The sequence below is a fragment of the Seriola aureovittata genome, chromosome 19 (assembly GCF_021018895.1).
Source record: "Seriola aureovittata isolate HTS-2021-v1 ecotype China chromosome 19, ASM2101889v1, whole genome shotgun sequence".
NCBI lineage: Eukaryota > Metazoa > Chordata > Actinopteri > Carangiformes > Carangidae > Seriola > Seriola aureovittata.
In genome coordinates this window covers 9,236,211-9,253,502 of record NC_079382.1, presented here as the reverse complement: position 1 = coordinate 9,253,502, position 17,292 = coordinate 9,236,211, and the positions used below count along the sequence as shown (strand labels likewise).

At 40.1% G+C, this 17,292-nt stretch overlaps 1 protein-coding gene across 1 annotated transcript; it reads left to right on the top strand.

Moving 5' to 3' along the window:
• The first annotated feature begins 201 nt into the window (after positions 1–201).
• Positions 202–16,795, top strand: ehd3 (EH-domain containing 3). Its single transcript, XM_056405464.1, has 8 exons — positions 202–1,526; positions 5,438–5,614; positions 6,482–6,579; positions 11,027–11,168; positions 11,331–11,430; positions 11,818–11,988; positions 13,719–13,883; positions 13,986–16,795. The coding sequence occupies exons 1-8, from the start codon at positions 1,300–1,302 to the stop codon at positions 14,511–14,513; spliced, it is 1,608 nt and encodes a 535-aa protein (XP_056261439.1). The 5' UTR covers positions 202–1,299; the 3' UTR covers positions 14,514–16,795.
• Positions 16,796–17,292: the final 497 nt, after the last annotated feature.

Sequence of the window (17,292 nt, the reverse complement as noted above, 5' to 3'; positions counted from 1 at the left end):
TTACTGCATAGTCATTTCTGTGATTGTTTGCTTTTATTCTAAATTGCTGAATAGAGACAAAGGTTATTAAAACAAATACATTTGAGACTAATTAATGTTGTCACCAACAAATACGACTAGTATTGTTCACTTAGAAAGAGAATTTGTTTTTACATTTCTTAACCTCTAGGTGGCGGGGTGTCATTCAGCGGCAGCGCCTCCATCTCTCCTCATCCATCATGGCGTCGCACGGCCCGGCTTCAGCTCCCGCATCACTGGGGCGGGACCGCGGTGGGTCGGACTGCCAGCCGTTGGGCACTTCCGCCAGGCTCGGGTTTCCTTCGACTCGGCATTTAAATTGAGCTGCAGGACATCAGCTGCTGCTACATCCAGCGCTGTGCAGTGACAGAAAATAAACCGTAGCGCTAGCAAAACAGGTTGCTTTTATTTTTTGACTAGAAAGCGACAGCAATAATATTTGACCCTGAGGAGGTTTGGGTTGTTTTATTGGCTGAAGAGCGGGAGCAGTTGAACAATAACGGTGGTTGAGCTCTGACAGCAGCTCGGTGCATCATTTTTGGGATTCCTCCGCTAGCTCTTGGACGGAATTGAATAGCGGTAACGCGATGTTGTGCATGAGCAGAATGATCTAGGTTTTTCTGGGCAGTGTTTGTTTACTGATATAAATTGGTAAACAGAACAAAACTCCCTGAATGCAGTGTTTTTTTTCCGGCCCAGGAGCATAAGTGGCCTGGACTTTGGAGGACCGATGGACTGGATGATGAGAGTGCATTTGAAGGGTCAGGTTTAAATTCTGATAAATAGAACAGTTCAATTTTTTTTTTTTTTTTTTTAATTGTAGGCACTACCAGAGACAAAATCTTAAATAGTTTAAATAGGCTTAATATAATATCAGGCCAAACTTGAATATTACCATCAACAACAACACCACTCACCACCCACTTAGGGAAGCAGGACTTTTGCTGTTATTTCATCTATAAATATAAATATTAACTTTTTTTCCCTTTTCCCTCAAAACAGCCTTTTAAAATAGGAAACAGTAATTAAAAAATGTTTTTATGTATGTAATGTACCATTTTTGATTTGAGGTGGACCTTGAATTAAGTTAGCTCTTGGCTCTTTAGTTTTAATTTGGAGGTCATCTTGTTTTATATGTGGTGAAATCTCACTTTCAGATTGACATTGAAACTAATATTTAATCCCTAAAGGACATCACAAATTTGTGCTCAACAAACCGCATCTTTGACTAGTTCTACATATTGGAGGCTTTACTATTCTAATAATAAGCAACCAGCAACCATGTTCAGCTGGCTTGGAACCGACGACAGGAGGAAGAAGGAGCCAGAAGTCTTTCAGACTGTCAGCGAAGGACTGAAGAAGCTTTACAAAACCAAACTCCTGCCGCTGGAGGAAAGCTACAAGTTCCACGAGTTCCACTCCCCGGCTCTGGAGGATGCTGACTTTGACAACAAGCCCATGGTCCTACTGGTGGGTCAGTACTCCACTGGCAAGACAAGCTTCATACGGTGAGAACACAGCACATAGAGTCATACACACATATGACCAACCTCCATATGAAAAGTGGAATCACACAGAGTCAGAGGCCACCAGAAAGATAGAAAGGGAGAGGCTGACACACCCAAACTGCCTTTTTCCCTCGCTCCACTTTGGCAGTGAAGAGGGGTGCAGTGGCCGTGCATTAAAATTAATTTGAGCAAAATTGAATTGACATGGAAAAAAAAACACTATTTGAAAAGAAGAAGAAGAAGAAAAAAGATCATCCATCAGTCACACAAAATCACTCAACCTAATTGCTTGGTGCCACACCTCTGCAAGCTTTATTGAATCCATAAAAAGTTTATATGACCTACATTACACACGCGCACGCACACCCCACACACACACACACACACACACACACACACACACACACACACACACACACACACACACACACACACACACACAGACTTGATGCATATGGAGGCAGCACTGCCTGGCACTGCAGCCTTCTCTGATAAGGTGTGTGTGTATATGCATTTGTGTCTGTGTATGGATGATCAGAGTTCTCTTTACTTAGGACAAATGTTTATGAACTGTGTGTGTTTAGTCTGGGGAATCATCAGAGTAGCCCTGTAAAATTAAGCAAAAACCAGTGTTTGCTTGTTTCTTTTTCTTTGAGGAAATCAATCAAACTCCCATAGTTAACAATTTCTCAAAAATGCTGCGGTGAATACTTTAAAAAAGGCTCTGGTCAGTCAAGTAAAGAAACTTTTTCTGCTTAGTTCTTTTCTCTGTTACACAAATATTATGTTGCATGTATTATCAGTGTGTTCTTGGAGCTTATACATTGGGAACAATTGCTCGTATGTTACACTCATCTGACGTCATTTTGCACAAGGATGTATTTGGCACAAGGGTGCAAACTGCATGCCTAAGGTTATACAAATTCAAATTTGTTGCTGTTTAATCTGCTTTCAACAGTAATTTATTTAGGATTAAAAAATGTTTTACATTCAGAATTCAGTCAGAGCTGGTCTGGAGTAATTCTGGTTATGGCGTGTGTGTGTGTGTGTGTGTGTGTGTGTGTGTGTGTGTGTGTGTGTGTGTGTGTGTGGGGTTGTGAGAGAGATTTTAGCATCTGGGTGATAGGCCTCTTTTGAACTGTAGGACTTCTGCTGACATCTTGCCTTTCTGACACACACGCACGCACACACACGCGCACACACACACGCACACACACACACACACACACACACACACACACACACACACACACACACACACACACACACACACACATACACACATACACATCTACAAACACTCATGCTTGCAGGGCCTTGTAGGTAATTAGTTGAAAGCCACAGCAGGGAGGATGCTGTTAGTGACTTCCTGCTATAAGACAGGACAGTGCAGACATCCCTGCTCTCTCTCTTCTGTCTCTGATCCCCTCTCTCTCTCTTTCTTTCTGTTTTACCCTTTCACTGATGACAACACCCACCACTCAGCAGCCTGACCCTTCACCGCCAACAGTGTAACAGTAAGATGAAGAATGTACAAATTGCTGAGTAACCCTCGGTCAGAGCTGCTACAGTCACAGCATCTCTTGCATTTCATATCACAGGGTCTCACTGTGAATCTGGGAGCAGTGCAGGATGTGGCTGAATGCTCTGCCAGTTTTGTTAATCTCACCTTAACTACAGGAAAATGCTATTTTCTACTTTGCCAGTAGGTCAAGTGCAATTGTGCTGTGGGGCTTGTGCTTCTCTTGTGAAAACAAAATGGAGTTTGTGCATTTCTTTTAACAAGAGAAGCTCTAATAATGATGTTTTTGATGTGAATTTTAAATGTTTTAAAATGTAAATTAATATCTGTCTAAAAGAAAGAGAAAATGGAGGACAAGAGACGCTGATGGAGGGTAATATAGTCCATCTTCTTTGGCGGTTAGGCAGAGGTCAGTAATCTGAGCCTGTCTTCATTTTTGTGATGAAATGATTGATTTTCCACTTTTGTCCCTGGTACAAGTTTTCCCTCAAGGTGATTGGATACACTTTTGTGTGCAGTAAGGATGTTATAAAGTCAAAAATGTTGCAGTGACAAATGTTTTTCAGACCGCCCTTGTAGTCTTCTTTTCTCATAGGTAGATTTGTTTGGTGCTTCAGGGCTTTTAACCTCAAACTGTAATGTTGAGGCTGTGGGTTGGTGAAGTCTGTGCCTGGAAATTTTCAGGTTTTTTCCCCCTGCACAGAATATGATAAATGAAATGCTATACATGTGGGCTGATGTGTGTGTGAATTCCACACATATATGTACACAGTACGCCTATGCTATCAAACATACAATCTGGTAGATTGACATATTAACAGCCCCACCCCCACACACACACACACACATACACACAGACAGATAGGAGGACTCACACTACACAGACACGTGTGCAGAGAGATGGCTCTACCAGGCAGTGCTGGCTCCTCTGACAAGGTATGTCTGTCTGTTTGTGGAGAAGATGTATATGAGATCCATCTTTACATCTGGTAGCAGTTAAAAGCATACATATCCCACATGCACACGTGACATTTATGGTCCTAAATCTCTTTTTTATGGCCTGTGTTCACACTGTTTGGGTTGTGAAACTCAACAGAAACACACTAATCTTCATTTGCAACATGTGCGATGTGACTGAATTAACAGCTGAGGATTCAACCTTTCACACTCAAAAACATGTGAGGTATAAACTTTGCTGTATTGCCATGGTTACAGATGAGGTCAGAAGTTAACATGAGTTGTGTGTTGCTATAAAACACCATCGCAGGTCTGAGTTCTTTGAGAAATGTATTGCAGGTCTATTGAAAAAATAAGTCAAAACCAAACATGCATAAAATCTACTTGTGATTGCCTGTCCCTCAAACCTTTCCACCCCAGTCAGCTGTTTCTGCTCATCAGTGAGCAAACAAGCCTGTTGCAAGGTAATATATCTGACCATTCTTCTTGTCAGAAAAGGAAGAGCTGAACCAAAGACTTCTTTTTTGGGAATGCTAGTGCCGGTGTGCTCAAGGTTTGATATTGTGCTGTAAGATATCAATTAAGATTTTCTTCTTCATTATGTTCACTTACTGCACATTGTGACTTTGGCATAAAATGTGATGTTCATGTTGGATCCCAACACTCACAGTGAGGAGCTGATTGAGGAATAAGGGAGTTTTCGGGGACTTTGACATAAGTTGTCTTTCTTTTTCTCACCTGATCACAAAACCCTTCGTCACTGGGACCTTTCTTGGCCCATGTTAACAACAAATTCAATTCTGTTTATTCTGGAGTCAGTTAATGGCAGCCATCCAGCCTCTGATGATGTAAATCTCCCCTAATCTTTGTTCCAGCAGCTTCTAATTCAAGGCAGGCTGCTTTTCTGGGTATTTTCGAATTGTGCCTTACCATCCAGACCAATTTCCTTTCAGCATAATCGCTATGAAAAGGCATGTGGTACTTCTTTAAAATAAGGGGCTGCAGATGTAGCACACATCTGTCCTGTTGCCTACAAATGAATTCAGGGATTCAATAGTAATATGAACTATATAAAGGTTATGAGGGATGCATACAAATCACACACAATTTTTGAAGTGGAGAATTACCTCTTTGATGAAATGGTTATTTTCTGTCATGATTGGTTCATACAATAACAATTAACCCCAATTTCTCAGTTAAATACACACGTACTTAAAAATGCTAATATTTATTTTAATCTCCTGTAATGTCTCATTATGCTACACATTGTCCTCTATACTATTGTTCACTGTCTCAGATAGCATCTTTTGGAACGATTACGCCAGCGTTACAAAAAGGCCTTTATCTTGGTTTATTCTTACACGGTGTATAGATTATCAGAAGCATCTTGTCTTGTTTAGTTTAACGCCATCTCTTACCATCTCACCTCCAGCTACCTGTTGGAGCAGGATTTTCCTGGAATGCGGATAGGCCCCGAACCCACCACGGATTCCTTCATCGCGGTGATGCACGGCGACACAGAGGGAGTCATTCCCGGGAACGCTTTGGTGGTTGACCCCAAGAAGCCCTTCAGAAAGCTGAACGCATTTGGAAACGCATTCCTCAACAGGTAGATGCTCTCTCACACACACACACACACGCTTACACACACACACACGCTTACACACACACACACACACACACACACACACACACACACACACACACACACACACACACACACACACACACACACACACACACACACACACACACACACACACACACACACACACACACACACACACACACAAAATACGAGTTGAGATGGACTGGTGGTAGATATTGGTAGACATCTTTGGAGGTGTGTGTGCTGAAAAGACAAAATGTTTTACCAAGGTGAAGTATATGAATGCAGAAGGAAAAAGTTAGGAAGAGATTGGAGAAGAAAAAGAGAGTGAGAGTGAGAATCCACACAACAGCTCTACATTCCTGTGTGATTGAATTTCCCTCTGCTCACTGGTCAGGCTTTCCTCTGTTAATGGCCGTGTGTGTGTGTGTGTATATGAGTGTGAGTGTGAGAGAGAGAGAGAGAGAGAGAGAGACAGGCAGTCATCTTTGCAGAGTCATCCTTCTGGAAAAGGGAAAACTGCCAAAAAACTCTTTATTCTTGCTCTTGTGATAGTGTCCCCACTGTGAGGGCCCACCACCGCTGAAAGGAGACAGCACTGACTGTCAGTGGGGATTAGGGGGGTTCACAGTGAGAACAGCCGCTAACCTGGTCGTGTTGTTTCAGCTGGAGAAAGAAAGAGAGGCAGAGCAGCAGAGATAGAGGAGGAGAAGGAGAGGAGGCAAAGTTAGAGGTCTGGTGTGGATGATGTTTGTTGTTAAAATGTTTTACACTTCTGTCCTGATACTTTTATGTCTCCGCGTGTGTGTGTGTGTGTGTGTGTGTGTGTGTGTGTGTGTGTGTGTGTGTGTGTGTGTGTGTGTGTAGGTTTGTGTGTGCCCAGCTGCCGAACCCAGTGCTGGAAAGCATCAGTGTGATCGACACACCAGGGATTCTGTCTGGAGAGAAACAGAGAATCAGTCGAGGTAAGACACCACACTCGAGAGGCTCACACTTTTATCTTTCACTGTTTGTTAGTTTGTGTGTGTGTGTGTGTGTGTCTGTGTGTTCACTGGACCCATTCAGCTGCAGCCCCTTAGTTCCACTGAACTCTGAACAACAATGTCAGCATTTCCTTTGGACGCACGCGTGTGAGTGTGTTTATTTTAGCTTTTAGCTATCAGGAGGATTATGCTTCAGTCATTTCAAAGAGCAGGAAGCAGTGACAGAAAGGTCAGCTTGGAATACACTATCTCTCACACGCACACATGTATGCACACAGTTCAGTTTTTACATTTTTACACACTGCATAGTTCTGTACTGAATTTAAAACATGAAAATCACAGTGATCAGGTATTTTCATGAATTGAATTTATAATATAATCCCAATGAACAGAGCAGCAGATTTAAGAGGCAATTTAGTTCAAAGTAGTAACATATGTTTTAGCTTTGGCTCGGAAATAAAATTCAGTATTTGTGGGACAAACTGCCAACCAAGGGAAGTACAGATGTTTTTTTAATAACTTTTAACAGTTGTTAATTTGTATATTTCATTCTGCTTCTTCATTGGTGCTTATCTCTTGACACCCAGGTCGGTCCATGGGAATTTTCTGTAGTTCACCTGAACATTTTTTTTTTTTTGCAAGTAAAATGCTCTTCAATGAAAAATTGAAAGATAAAAGAGATATGCTTTTCAGTTTCGCTTCTTATGTACATTTTAAGTTGAGCTGATCCAGTAGTGGACAGCTCCCAGCTATGGTGCAGAACTGAAAATGCGAAGAGAGACTACTACGGTGGGAAGAGAAGTTTCGGAGAGAAAGGCTTACGAGAAATCTTCCCAGCTTTCTTTGAGGCTGACATGTGTCTGGCATGGCTGGAATTCCTAAAGCTAAAAGCTGGCATTACCATACCAACGGCCAACGTTAACAAAAAAGCTCAGATAATTAAAAGACAGCTATAATTTAGTCTTTCACAAATTCCCTCTCTCCATCTTTGTCCGTCCATCTTTGAATTTCTTTCTTTGCTTTTCCCCCTCTGCCCCTTCTTCTCTGTCCATTCCCTCCTTCTTGTTTGTTCTCAGTTAAAACAACCAGTGGTGACTTTGCACTGTTTAATGTTTTCTTATGCCAAGTAAGGCCCAGATGGGTTGTAATATTGACTGTCATCACAGTACATTTATCATAATTTGCACCTCACGATATCGAGGCTTGTATCAATATAAAATAACAGGATAAATAGATTACTACTTGGTCTTAAAAGGGCCTGATTTCAATCACAGCAGATCCTAGTGGAATAAAAATAATTTACAAATTTAGATTATCTTGATTTATAAGAATAAATCATCTGCACTCAATTGCAAAACAGATTATGATCTCAATTTTTCCATTTCTCCAAAAAGTTGTGCATGCACAGCACCATGAAATTCGGGGTGTTGGCATGATAAAATATGCAAGAACACACAAAAGCTAAGCAAAAAAAAGGAACATCGGGTTCAACGCATTACTTCATAACAGGGTTGGGTCTGCAGGGATCTGGATTTTCCTCAGAACTTGAATGTGGAAACGTTTTTGCCATGAGAGCATTGTTGTCTGCAGCGTTTCAATCGAGAAATAACAGAGAATGAATGTCTTGTCAGCACTAACACAATTTCAGCCTATGTTTATATTTTGAAGTAGTTTAATTGAAACAGAACCACATCAGCTCTGTTGTGTTTTCTATTTTTTTTGGTCCAAGTGTCCCTTGAAAGTGTTGTCAAGCCAAATAAACTGCACAGCGAGGTGTTACCCTGCCATTGTCTGTTAGATATAACAAAAAATACAGGCTAAACTTAACCTGTGCTGAGTCAGCACAGCTGTGTTTTCTCTGGGGACAAAGTGTGTGTGTGTGTGTGTGTGTGTGTGTGTGTGTGTGTGTGTGTGTGTGTGTGTGTGTGTGTGTTTGTGTGTGTTTGTGTGTGTGTTCATATTCATTTTCTTTTCATCCTTTTCCATCTACTTGGTTAGTGCATTCATGTTTCATGTTTCATGTGTATATGTGATATGTGTATGCTGTGTGTCTAACCTGTTTCATTATTTTATCAATGTCTTTATTCATTTGTGTGTGTGTGTGTGTCCAGATGAGGAGTTGTCAGGCTATAGCTGCCTACATAGATGTCCTTATGGAGGTATTGTAGAAAACAAATCTGGGCATCAAGCAGCTGCAGAAGGCAAAATAAAATGATATTTTGATTAATTCATCAGACTCTTGTCACATGGTTTTGGGAAGATAAAATTATATATTGTGTCCCTGAGTTTACTTTGTTAGGTAGCCAATTGGATATTTTAGGTATCACATGGTCTTGATGGAAGCTGATGGACACATTTAGCCAGTTGCTTTTTCATTTAGGATTTTGTTGGTGCTACTAATAAGAGAATTTCTCTTTTTTAGAAATGTAGAACCTTTTCCTTGTCCAGATAAGGGCAGGGCCTTATAATGGTGACGGTGGATAATCTGTCAAAAACTATTAGAACAAGATATTTCAACACTTAATTACCAGACATGCTTTTGGGGGATGCTCATGTTCCACAGAAAATGAATGCTAAAGTTTTTGGCTCTGAGCAAAAAAGTATTCTGCAGTGCTTGAAAACCAAAATTTCATCTTGTATTAAAAGATGACTTTGCTAAGTTATAGGAAACAGATCTTTGTAAAAGTCACTATAGGTATCCATAAGCCAAAAAAAATAAACCCTGAAGTGTTTTTTTTGTTCCCCTTACCTCCGCCACATTTTATCCACACTGTGATAAGGCCTTATGATTAGTAAAGTTAAACTCATCTGATTTTGTTTGTTCTTTAATGCTATGCAGTGAAATGAACACTGCAGCCTTTAGCTGGTCATATTAGAGCTTTTGACTTCGTCTTGTTTTCCCCCGCACCATGTGAAAAGTGCACTGTGTGAAGAACAAGCCATTAAAATTCAAAATATCAAGGTATCTATCTCTCTCTTAACTCTCCATAGCTTTGCTCAAGCAGCTGTGTGCCCCCCCCCCCCCCCCCCCCAACTGTGCTCACACAGGGCAAAAAGACACAGCTAAAACAGTTGCCATGTTTTACATGCTTATTGCTACCACTGCTAAACCTTTGCTCACGTCCCAGTGATGAATTATTGAATAGTCAACAACGTTAATTTGCTCTGAAAGATGACCAGTTTCAGGCTTCATGTCAACATTACCATCAGAGTGTTAGAGGTCTCGTTGAACAGTTATTGTTGTTAAACCACTCACCCAGAGTGAAAACTATTCTTCTACTGGGAGGAGCAGCGGTGCAGCCACAGTAGCAATAACAGCACTTTAGCGAGTATGTAAAAAGGGGGATTTTTATCACAGCTATGTCTGTATAGTAAGATTGCCTCCCTGTGAGGAGGAACAGTGCATCAGTCCAGCTCAGATTTAGAATTTTAGATATTAAAAATGATAATGTGTAAAAATCTGTAGATTTAGTTTAAGGGAGAAAATGTTTCGCAAACATAGCTCTTCAGAAAATCCATTTGACATTCACTGTATTAACATAAAACTACTACCCACTACTAACTGGCAGCATATCCTAGTTGCTATTCTATAATCTGTTCTGTAACAGGTTTACCATTGACTCTGCATCTCTTATGTGTCCTTCAGTGTTGGTTGTAAATTTTAGCTCACTAGTCTTTCGTCCTGCCCTTTGTTCTTTGTTTTCCTCATATCCTGTGGAATTTCTCCAGGTACAAGTCCTTGAGCAGGATGGAAAGTCAAAGGAGTCAATGATGAACTGCTGCTGACAGACTCAGCCATTGATTCATTTATTTAAGTATTAATCCACTCAGTCATGCATTAATTCATTAATGATTGCATTGCACTTATTTAGCATAAAGGGTTGTTAAAGACAAAACTGCTACTTGGTGATGTTAAATAAATTGTTAAAGATTTATGAAGCTGTTTTCCTCATTTAGTTTTTTAAAAGCCACTTAGTTTGAACCTTGGCAACACCATCTGCATCAGTAAACAGATATTCTTTTCTCTCAACATGTTGTAATATGGGCGTCCTTCTTATTGCGCGCTCTATGACCTGAGGCTATTGTAATGGTTTTCTCTCGGGAATATTGCAACAGCTCAGTTGATGTTCACTGTTCCTTGATAACAGATACCGTTGATTATCAGCATACAAACTTGCTGTGCTGACCTTTACCCGAAAAGTATGGGCGCAAAGAAATTAGAGAAGGAAAGAGAGGAAAAATACGCAATTAATGTCTTTTTCTTACCTTTTCTTTTTATTACAACCCTCCTATCACCTTATCTGAAACCTTCATTCCACCTTTTACGTCACACCCAACCTCTCACATGGATTGTCTCCACTCTTGTGTTCCTCCCTTTTCCTTGTCTTCCTCCTACTCCTCTTCCTCCCCCTCCCCTTCCTCTTCTCAGGTTATGACTTTGCGGCTGTCCTGGAGTGGTTTGCGGAGCGAGTGGACCGGATCATATTACTGTTTGATGCCCACAAACTGGACATTTCTGATGAGTTCTCAGAGGTGATAAAGGCCCTGAAGAACCATGAAGACAAAATAAGGTACAAGATCTAGGACTGCTCGACCTAAAGACATCTTTTATACCCAACACCACACAAAGTATCGCTACACAAAGTCGACATGAATACCTGCTCATTCCGTATATGCACGTAAACCTTAAGTGAACGTTCATCACCACCGTTCTCTTCGGTTGTGTTGTTCAGGGTTGTGCTGAACAAAGCTGACCAGATAGAGACCCAGCAGTTGATGAGAGTCTACGGTGCCCTGATGTGGTCACTAGGGAAAATAGTCAACACCCCTGAGGTATGGTAACCATGGCAACTGTCATATCTTCCATAGGTTTTTCTGAGAGGAAACTTCAAAGCCTGCATTTACTTTCAGTCAGAGCATTTTAAACTGTTCATGTAAATATCATATCAATTATTTTTCATATTGTCCTTTCATAAATGATTCGAATTGGACACTTAAAGTTGGTGGAAAAGCTGGTGTCTAGTTTCCATCTGAAGCCCCATTACTTGCCAATATTTATTGAGCTCATGTGTATTATTGGTAACAAACCGATCAATGTGGATACTTGCTCATTGTCTAAAAATATCATAAATGAGATTCTATTGGCTAGATTTTTGTTTTCTTTTGTCTTGTTTTGGTCCCGCCGACAGTTAATTTCCTCTCTGTCTCCCTCACTGACAGGTGATCCGTGTCTACATCGGTTCATTCTGGTCCCACCCTCTGCTGATCCCTGACAACAGGAAGCTGTTTGAGGCGGAGGAGCAGGACTTATTTAAGGACATTCAGTCTTTACCGAGAAATGCAGCGCTTAGAAAACTCAACGATCTGATCAAGAGGGCAAGACTAGCCAAGGTAAGGCACTTAGGGAAGAAACAGACACACACCTAATCCCACTGATGGAGAATCTGGCTGTGGCACAGTTGTAACTGCAGTAGTTATAGGTGACTCTGGGACGCAATTAATAGTGGATGTGGATATTATAAGCACTGGTACATATCTGTAACTAACATTTCCTACCTCTACAGCAGTTGGACACCTGTTCCACATTTACATACATTTTTGCCTAAATTTCCTTAGATTTACATTATTAAAACCGTATTTGGCCACACTCCTCCTCAAATATTTCCTAATAGAACAGAACCTTAGCTTTTAAGGGATGACACAAAATTTTTTATTTAGACATTTGTAATAAACTAAAATAATGGACTTCCTGCTGATACACTGACATGTTGCATTTCTCAGCACAGGTGTGTGTGTTTCCTATTTATTCACTCATCTTCTCCACCCTGTCCAGCTGTTAACCTTGACTGAAAAAGCTTGTCGCTGTCACAGAAGCAATAGAACCAGACAAATGTAGTCGTTCTCCTGTGAGTGAATTATTCCTGTTTCCTCTCTGGACAGGAAGTCAGGTATGAGAGGCGACAGCCCGCTGCCTGTTGTAGTTTGAGGAAACACAGAGGATGTACACATGCACACACTCAAACAGTATAAGTGCATTTTTCCTGTTTGACAGCTGATAGTGTGTGTGTGTGGTAGATCCAGGGAATCATAAAAACACACACACACACACACACACACACATCACCCCAGTAACATAACAAATATGGGTTTTCCCATACTTTTGCAAGGTTTTCATTTGTCATGAATATTAGAAACAAATGTCCATATTAAGGTAATCTGGGAGATTTAGTGTATGATTAATGTGGCTAAAGGAGTATTGAGTGTCCCCAGACTCCAGGATCTCAACAGTCTGCTGCTTACAATGTTACATTTTAGCCATTTATCAAAAGGTCTGACCCAGAAAAACTACATGGGAAGAACACTGAAGGTCGAGAACGGGACAACGATAAAATCACAAAGAAACTGCAAATATAATTTAGTCATGAGTTAATGTTTAGCTTCATAAGTCCTTCATTGTTTCTTGAAAGAACCTTATTTTTTTTGGCCATGTTAAAAGATGGTTAACACAAAACTGTATTTGTCTGCTTTATACTGTTGTCCAAGAATTGTAAATAATTCAGAGGACTCGTGTAAATCTTATGCAAATCAGTGATGTAGTTTTGTAAAACAGTGAAAGAGCTGTGTCTCCCCCTCTCAATACACATGGATTCTCATGAGAACAATTTTGTCTCACGTCGGGTGGAATTTCACATTACACTTAGGAGAAGGGTGTATTGACAGAGCATAAGATACGTAATGACATAATTTGGAAATGTGGAACAGCTCGTCTCATTTTGAAGAGGAAACATTTGTGTCACTACAACAATTTATGATGAAGACATCAAATTTGCAATGTAAACAGAAAAATATTATTCGTCTTCTTTTTATTGGATTTCTAAACAGAGTAACTGCTCGATTTGCATTCAGCCTAGTGATGAATAAACTCTGGGACTTATTATTAAGACTTTTGTGGTACTTTAGTGGTACCACCACTAACCACAGGTGTCACCAAATCAACCAAAACTGAAATCTTAAGGACTATACAGTAACCTAAAACACTAAAACGTAAGAGTCCAACTTGATCTTGCTGTGCCAGTGAATTTCTGTTGAGTACGTGAGCCTCTTTCTCTCTCCATATGCAGGTCCATGCCTATATCATCAGCTCACTGAAGAAAGAGATGCCTTCTGTGTTCGGGAAGGAGAACAAGAAGAAAGAACTAATCGGCAGTCTGGGAGATATTTATAAACGCATTGAAAGAGAGCATCAGATATCACCTGGAGATTTCCCAAATTTGAAGAAGATGCAGGTAAAGAGGAAAGAGTGAAGGAATGTAGATTTATAGATAGAGGTCTAGATAGATAAGACTTAAACTTGTGATGTGTTTTTTTTTCCCCCCTCGGTCTTCCAGGATCAACTCCAGGCTCAGGATCTCACCAAGTTCCAGCCTCTGAAACCCAAACTCCTGGAGGCAGTTGACGACATGCTAGCCAATGACATTGCTGGCTTAATGGTCCTGGTCCGTCAAGAAGAAACGCAGCGTCCTAACCCAGTTGTGAAGGGCGGTGCCTTCGATGGCACTTTGGACGGCCCCTTCGGCCACGGGTATGGCGAAGGCGCCGGTGAAGGCATCGACGAAGCGGAGTGGGTCGTCGCACGTGACAAACCGGCTTATGATGAGATTTTCTACACATTATCTCCTGTCAACGGAAAGGTGACTGGAGCCAACGCCAAGAAGGAGATGGTGAAGTCAAAACTGCCCAATACAGTGCTGGGAAAGATCTGGAAGCTGGCAGATATCGATAAGGATGGGATGCTGGATGATGAGGAGTTTGCGCTGGCCAATCACCTGATAAAAGTGAAACTGGAAGGACATGAACTGCCATCAGAGCTGCCAGCACACCTGGTGCCCCCATCCAAGAGGAAAATACTTGAGTAAATGTAAGATTACCTCAACTCCCTGCTCCAAAACCTGTAAGTAGACCCCACACCCATCTCCAGAGAAAATGATTCGCATTAAAAGAGGTAGAAGAAGTTTCCTGTAGCGTTATAGCAAAAAAAATCCCCACACAACCCACCGTGTTGCCCAGTCTTTCCTTACCTTCAAGAGGCAAATATTAGAACAAATTATTCAGTTAAATTCAGTTTTTACACATAGCTCTATAGGATTTGACTTCCTAGTAAGATTTGGATTTAAATGCAATATTTCTGCAGTGCTGACATAACTTTTACCAGGGTAGAAAAACTGGATCTGGATGAGTTCTTTAATTAAAGTCAAGTCTTTTAGACCAGTGTCTTCTTTCTTTTATGTAAAGTGGAGATATTGGGAAATGTCAGGTAGGACAGGTATTAGAGATGTTAGGACAACTGATATGTTGATTAGTAAAGGAAAACAAAACTACAAGTCTAAAACATAAACACTGGAATACAGAAAACATGTAAGTCGGTCTAAACTACTGGAAGAAAATGGGGGAGATGCAAACATGAGAAGACAAAAAGAAGGAAGAAAGAATTTTTTGTTGGAGGGATTATTTTGGGAGAAGGATATAAAATTTGCAAATAAATGGTTTATCCCCATTAAAACTTTATCTATAATAGGAACTGTTATTATATTGTCAACTGTAATCAGCTCAGTAAAACTCATGTTCAACTGCAGTATTTCACACGACCACCAAAACATTTCACAGCCCTTGTATCGAGAGGTCCTGCATTATTTTTGGTCTCCTGGCACGGCTGAGTATGGCTTTTGTTTCATGGCGACATCTTGAACAACTACAAAGATTTCCTGTCAAATGGCTTGAGAATACACACAAACACATACCAATGTGTAAAAGCGCACACACTCACATAAGCACAGAAAATGAGCACCATTCCCGGTCTGTATTTTGTAACCACAACGACAGAGTGGAGCACCTCCAGTTAACACAAAAAAAAGAAAACGGTCTAAATCGATCACTAACTGTTGAAAATTTAAAAATGTGATGTGCTGATGTTAGTTATTGTGTGTGGGATGGAGTTTATATCGTCACCATCTTGTGTTGTTGGATGGACATTAAGAGGCTCTTTTACAATGGAGTAGGAGATGCTTCTTTCATGGGAAACAAGCAGGGGAGAACCTAAGAATGTTAAGTGGTTTGTCTCTTCAAGGATTTTTTAAATAATTCTGAATCTCATTAACATGTTTAAAAGATACTGTGACTATAATATGAAACCATACTATGGGACACATCAGTGTGCTGACACGCTCAGTATAAATGTGCTGTTGAACGTGCAGGCGCTCATGGTTCTGTGTGGGCAGACCTGACTATTCTATGTATGCATATGAACACATGTATCAGTGTTATTATTTGTAACGTATATGTACTAAGTCTTAAGCATTGCATAGGCTACTGAGTTGGGATTACTCCAGTGGGTTATTAACTGAAAATTGATCAGTTGCTGTTCACTAACCAAACCTTGCAGTCCAGAGAGTGAGCACACAGCTTTTTGCTTATTTTGTGATGATGACAAACACTAATCGACACATTTTTCAAAATGTTTCTTTTAGTTTTTGAAGAAAAAAAAAATTGGCTTTCTATTTCATGTATTTAAAATTGTACACATGTAATAAATGTAATTCCTCTTTACAATGTTTCTGATGTATTACTGTAGCATTATGCCAGTATATGTGTGTATGTATATTTCACTTTAGGATCATAGTTTTAATGAATCGCTATCATAAGCTGAAACAATAAACTAACTAAAATTGGATCCCCATATGATATGTTCACTAATGTGTTGGGAATTAGACATTTTGAGCTTTAGAATTGATTTAACTGAAACATTTTTTCCAGTTTAGCCATTAATGTCCTTCCCTGTGCGTCTCTGTGCTATTACTGTGAATCTAATGTACATAAGAAGACTGCTTTCATTCCATGAACACTCACTGCATCACTTGCTCATACTTGACAGAAGAGCCATGATCAGACAATAAAATATCTGCTTGTTGAATATGAATTCCCTATTCTCTATACAAAGCCCTTGAACTTGACTTGAAGTTGGTTTCATACTGTGAGGGATTGCAACATGAATTCCTGCCTACTGGTAAACATACTAAGTGGAAACACTGGTGTTATGGTATTTTGTCTGTTTTTGAGATGGTGATGCATTGCTTAATCTGTACTTCACTGCTTTCCTGTCAACATAAACAGTCTAGAAATGTAATAAAATTCATTTACTCAACTTACTGCCCTTTTTTGTTTGTGTAAGGATGTTGATAGACTACAACATATTGTAGATGATAACATTCTATTAACTCAATTATGATGCAAAAATTTGAATTGAATTTGATTATATACCAAATTATTTGAATTAAATTACAGTAAACCCACTCTGGAACCTTAAACAGTCTAAATTAATTTCTCTAATGTGCAAGTCATAAGATTCAAATTAACTTCTCAGTAGTAAGGAGCAAACAACCTCTACCAATAAGTAAAGAAAATGGAATGGATTTTATTTTCAGAAAAGAATTGGGTCTTTCTTTCCCACTTTAAGACACACACACACACGTTCAGTTTGAGGCCACAAAAAAACTGTCTATAGAACATTTCTTTAGCTCCTACAAATGAAATAACTACAGTACGAATGAGCTTGCGAAATTGTCATTTAAAATATAAATTGTCAAATGTAAAGTGTGTGTGTGCACATGAGGGTGGAGGGGGGGGTGGGGGCAGGAAGTG

Excerpts from the sequence above, each read along its gene's own strand:
- ehd3 (XM_056405464.1), top strand. The coding sequence starts at position 1,300 with ATGTTCAGCTGGCTTGGAACCGACGACAGGAGGAAGAAGGAGCCAGAA. Across the intron at positions 11,169-11,330 it reads AACCATGAAGACAAAATAAG|GGTTGTGCTGAACAAAGCTG; the intron begins GTACAAGATCTA and ends TGTGTTGTTCAG. Across the intron at positions 13,884-13,985 it reads CAAATTTGAAGAAGATGCAG|GATCAACTCCAGGCTCAGGA; the intron begins GTAAAGAGGAAA and ends TCGGTCTTCCAG.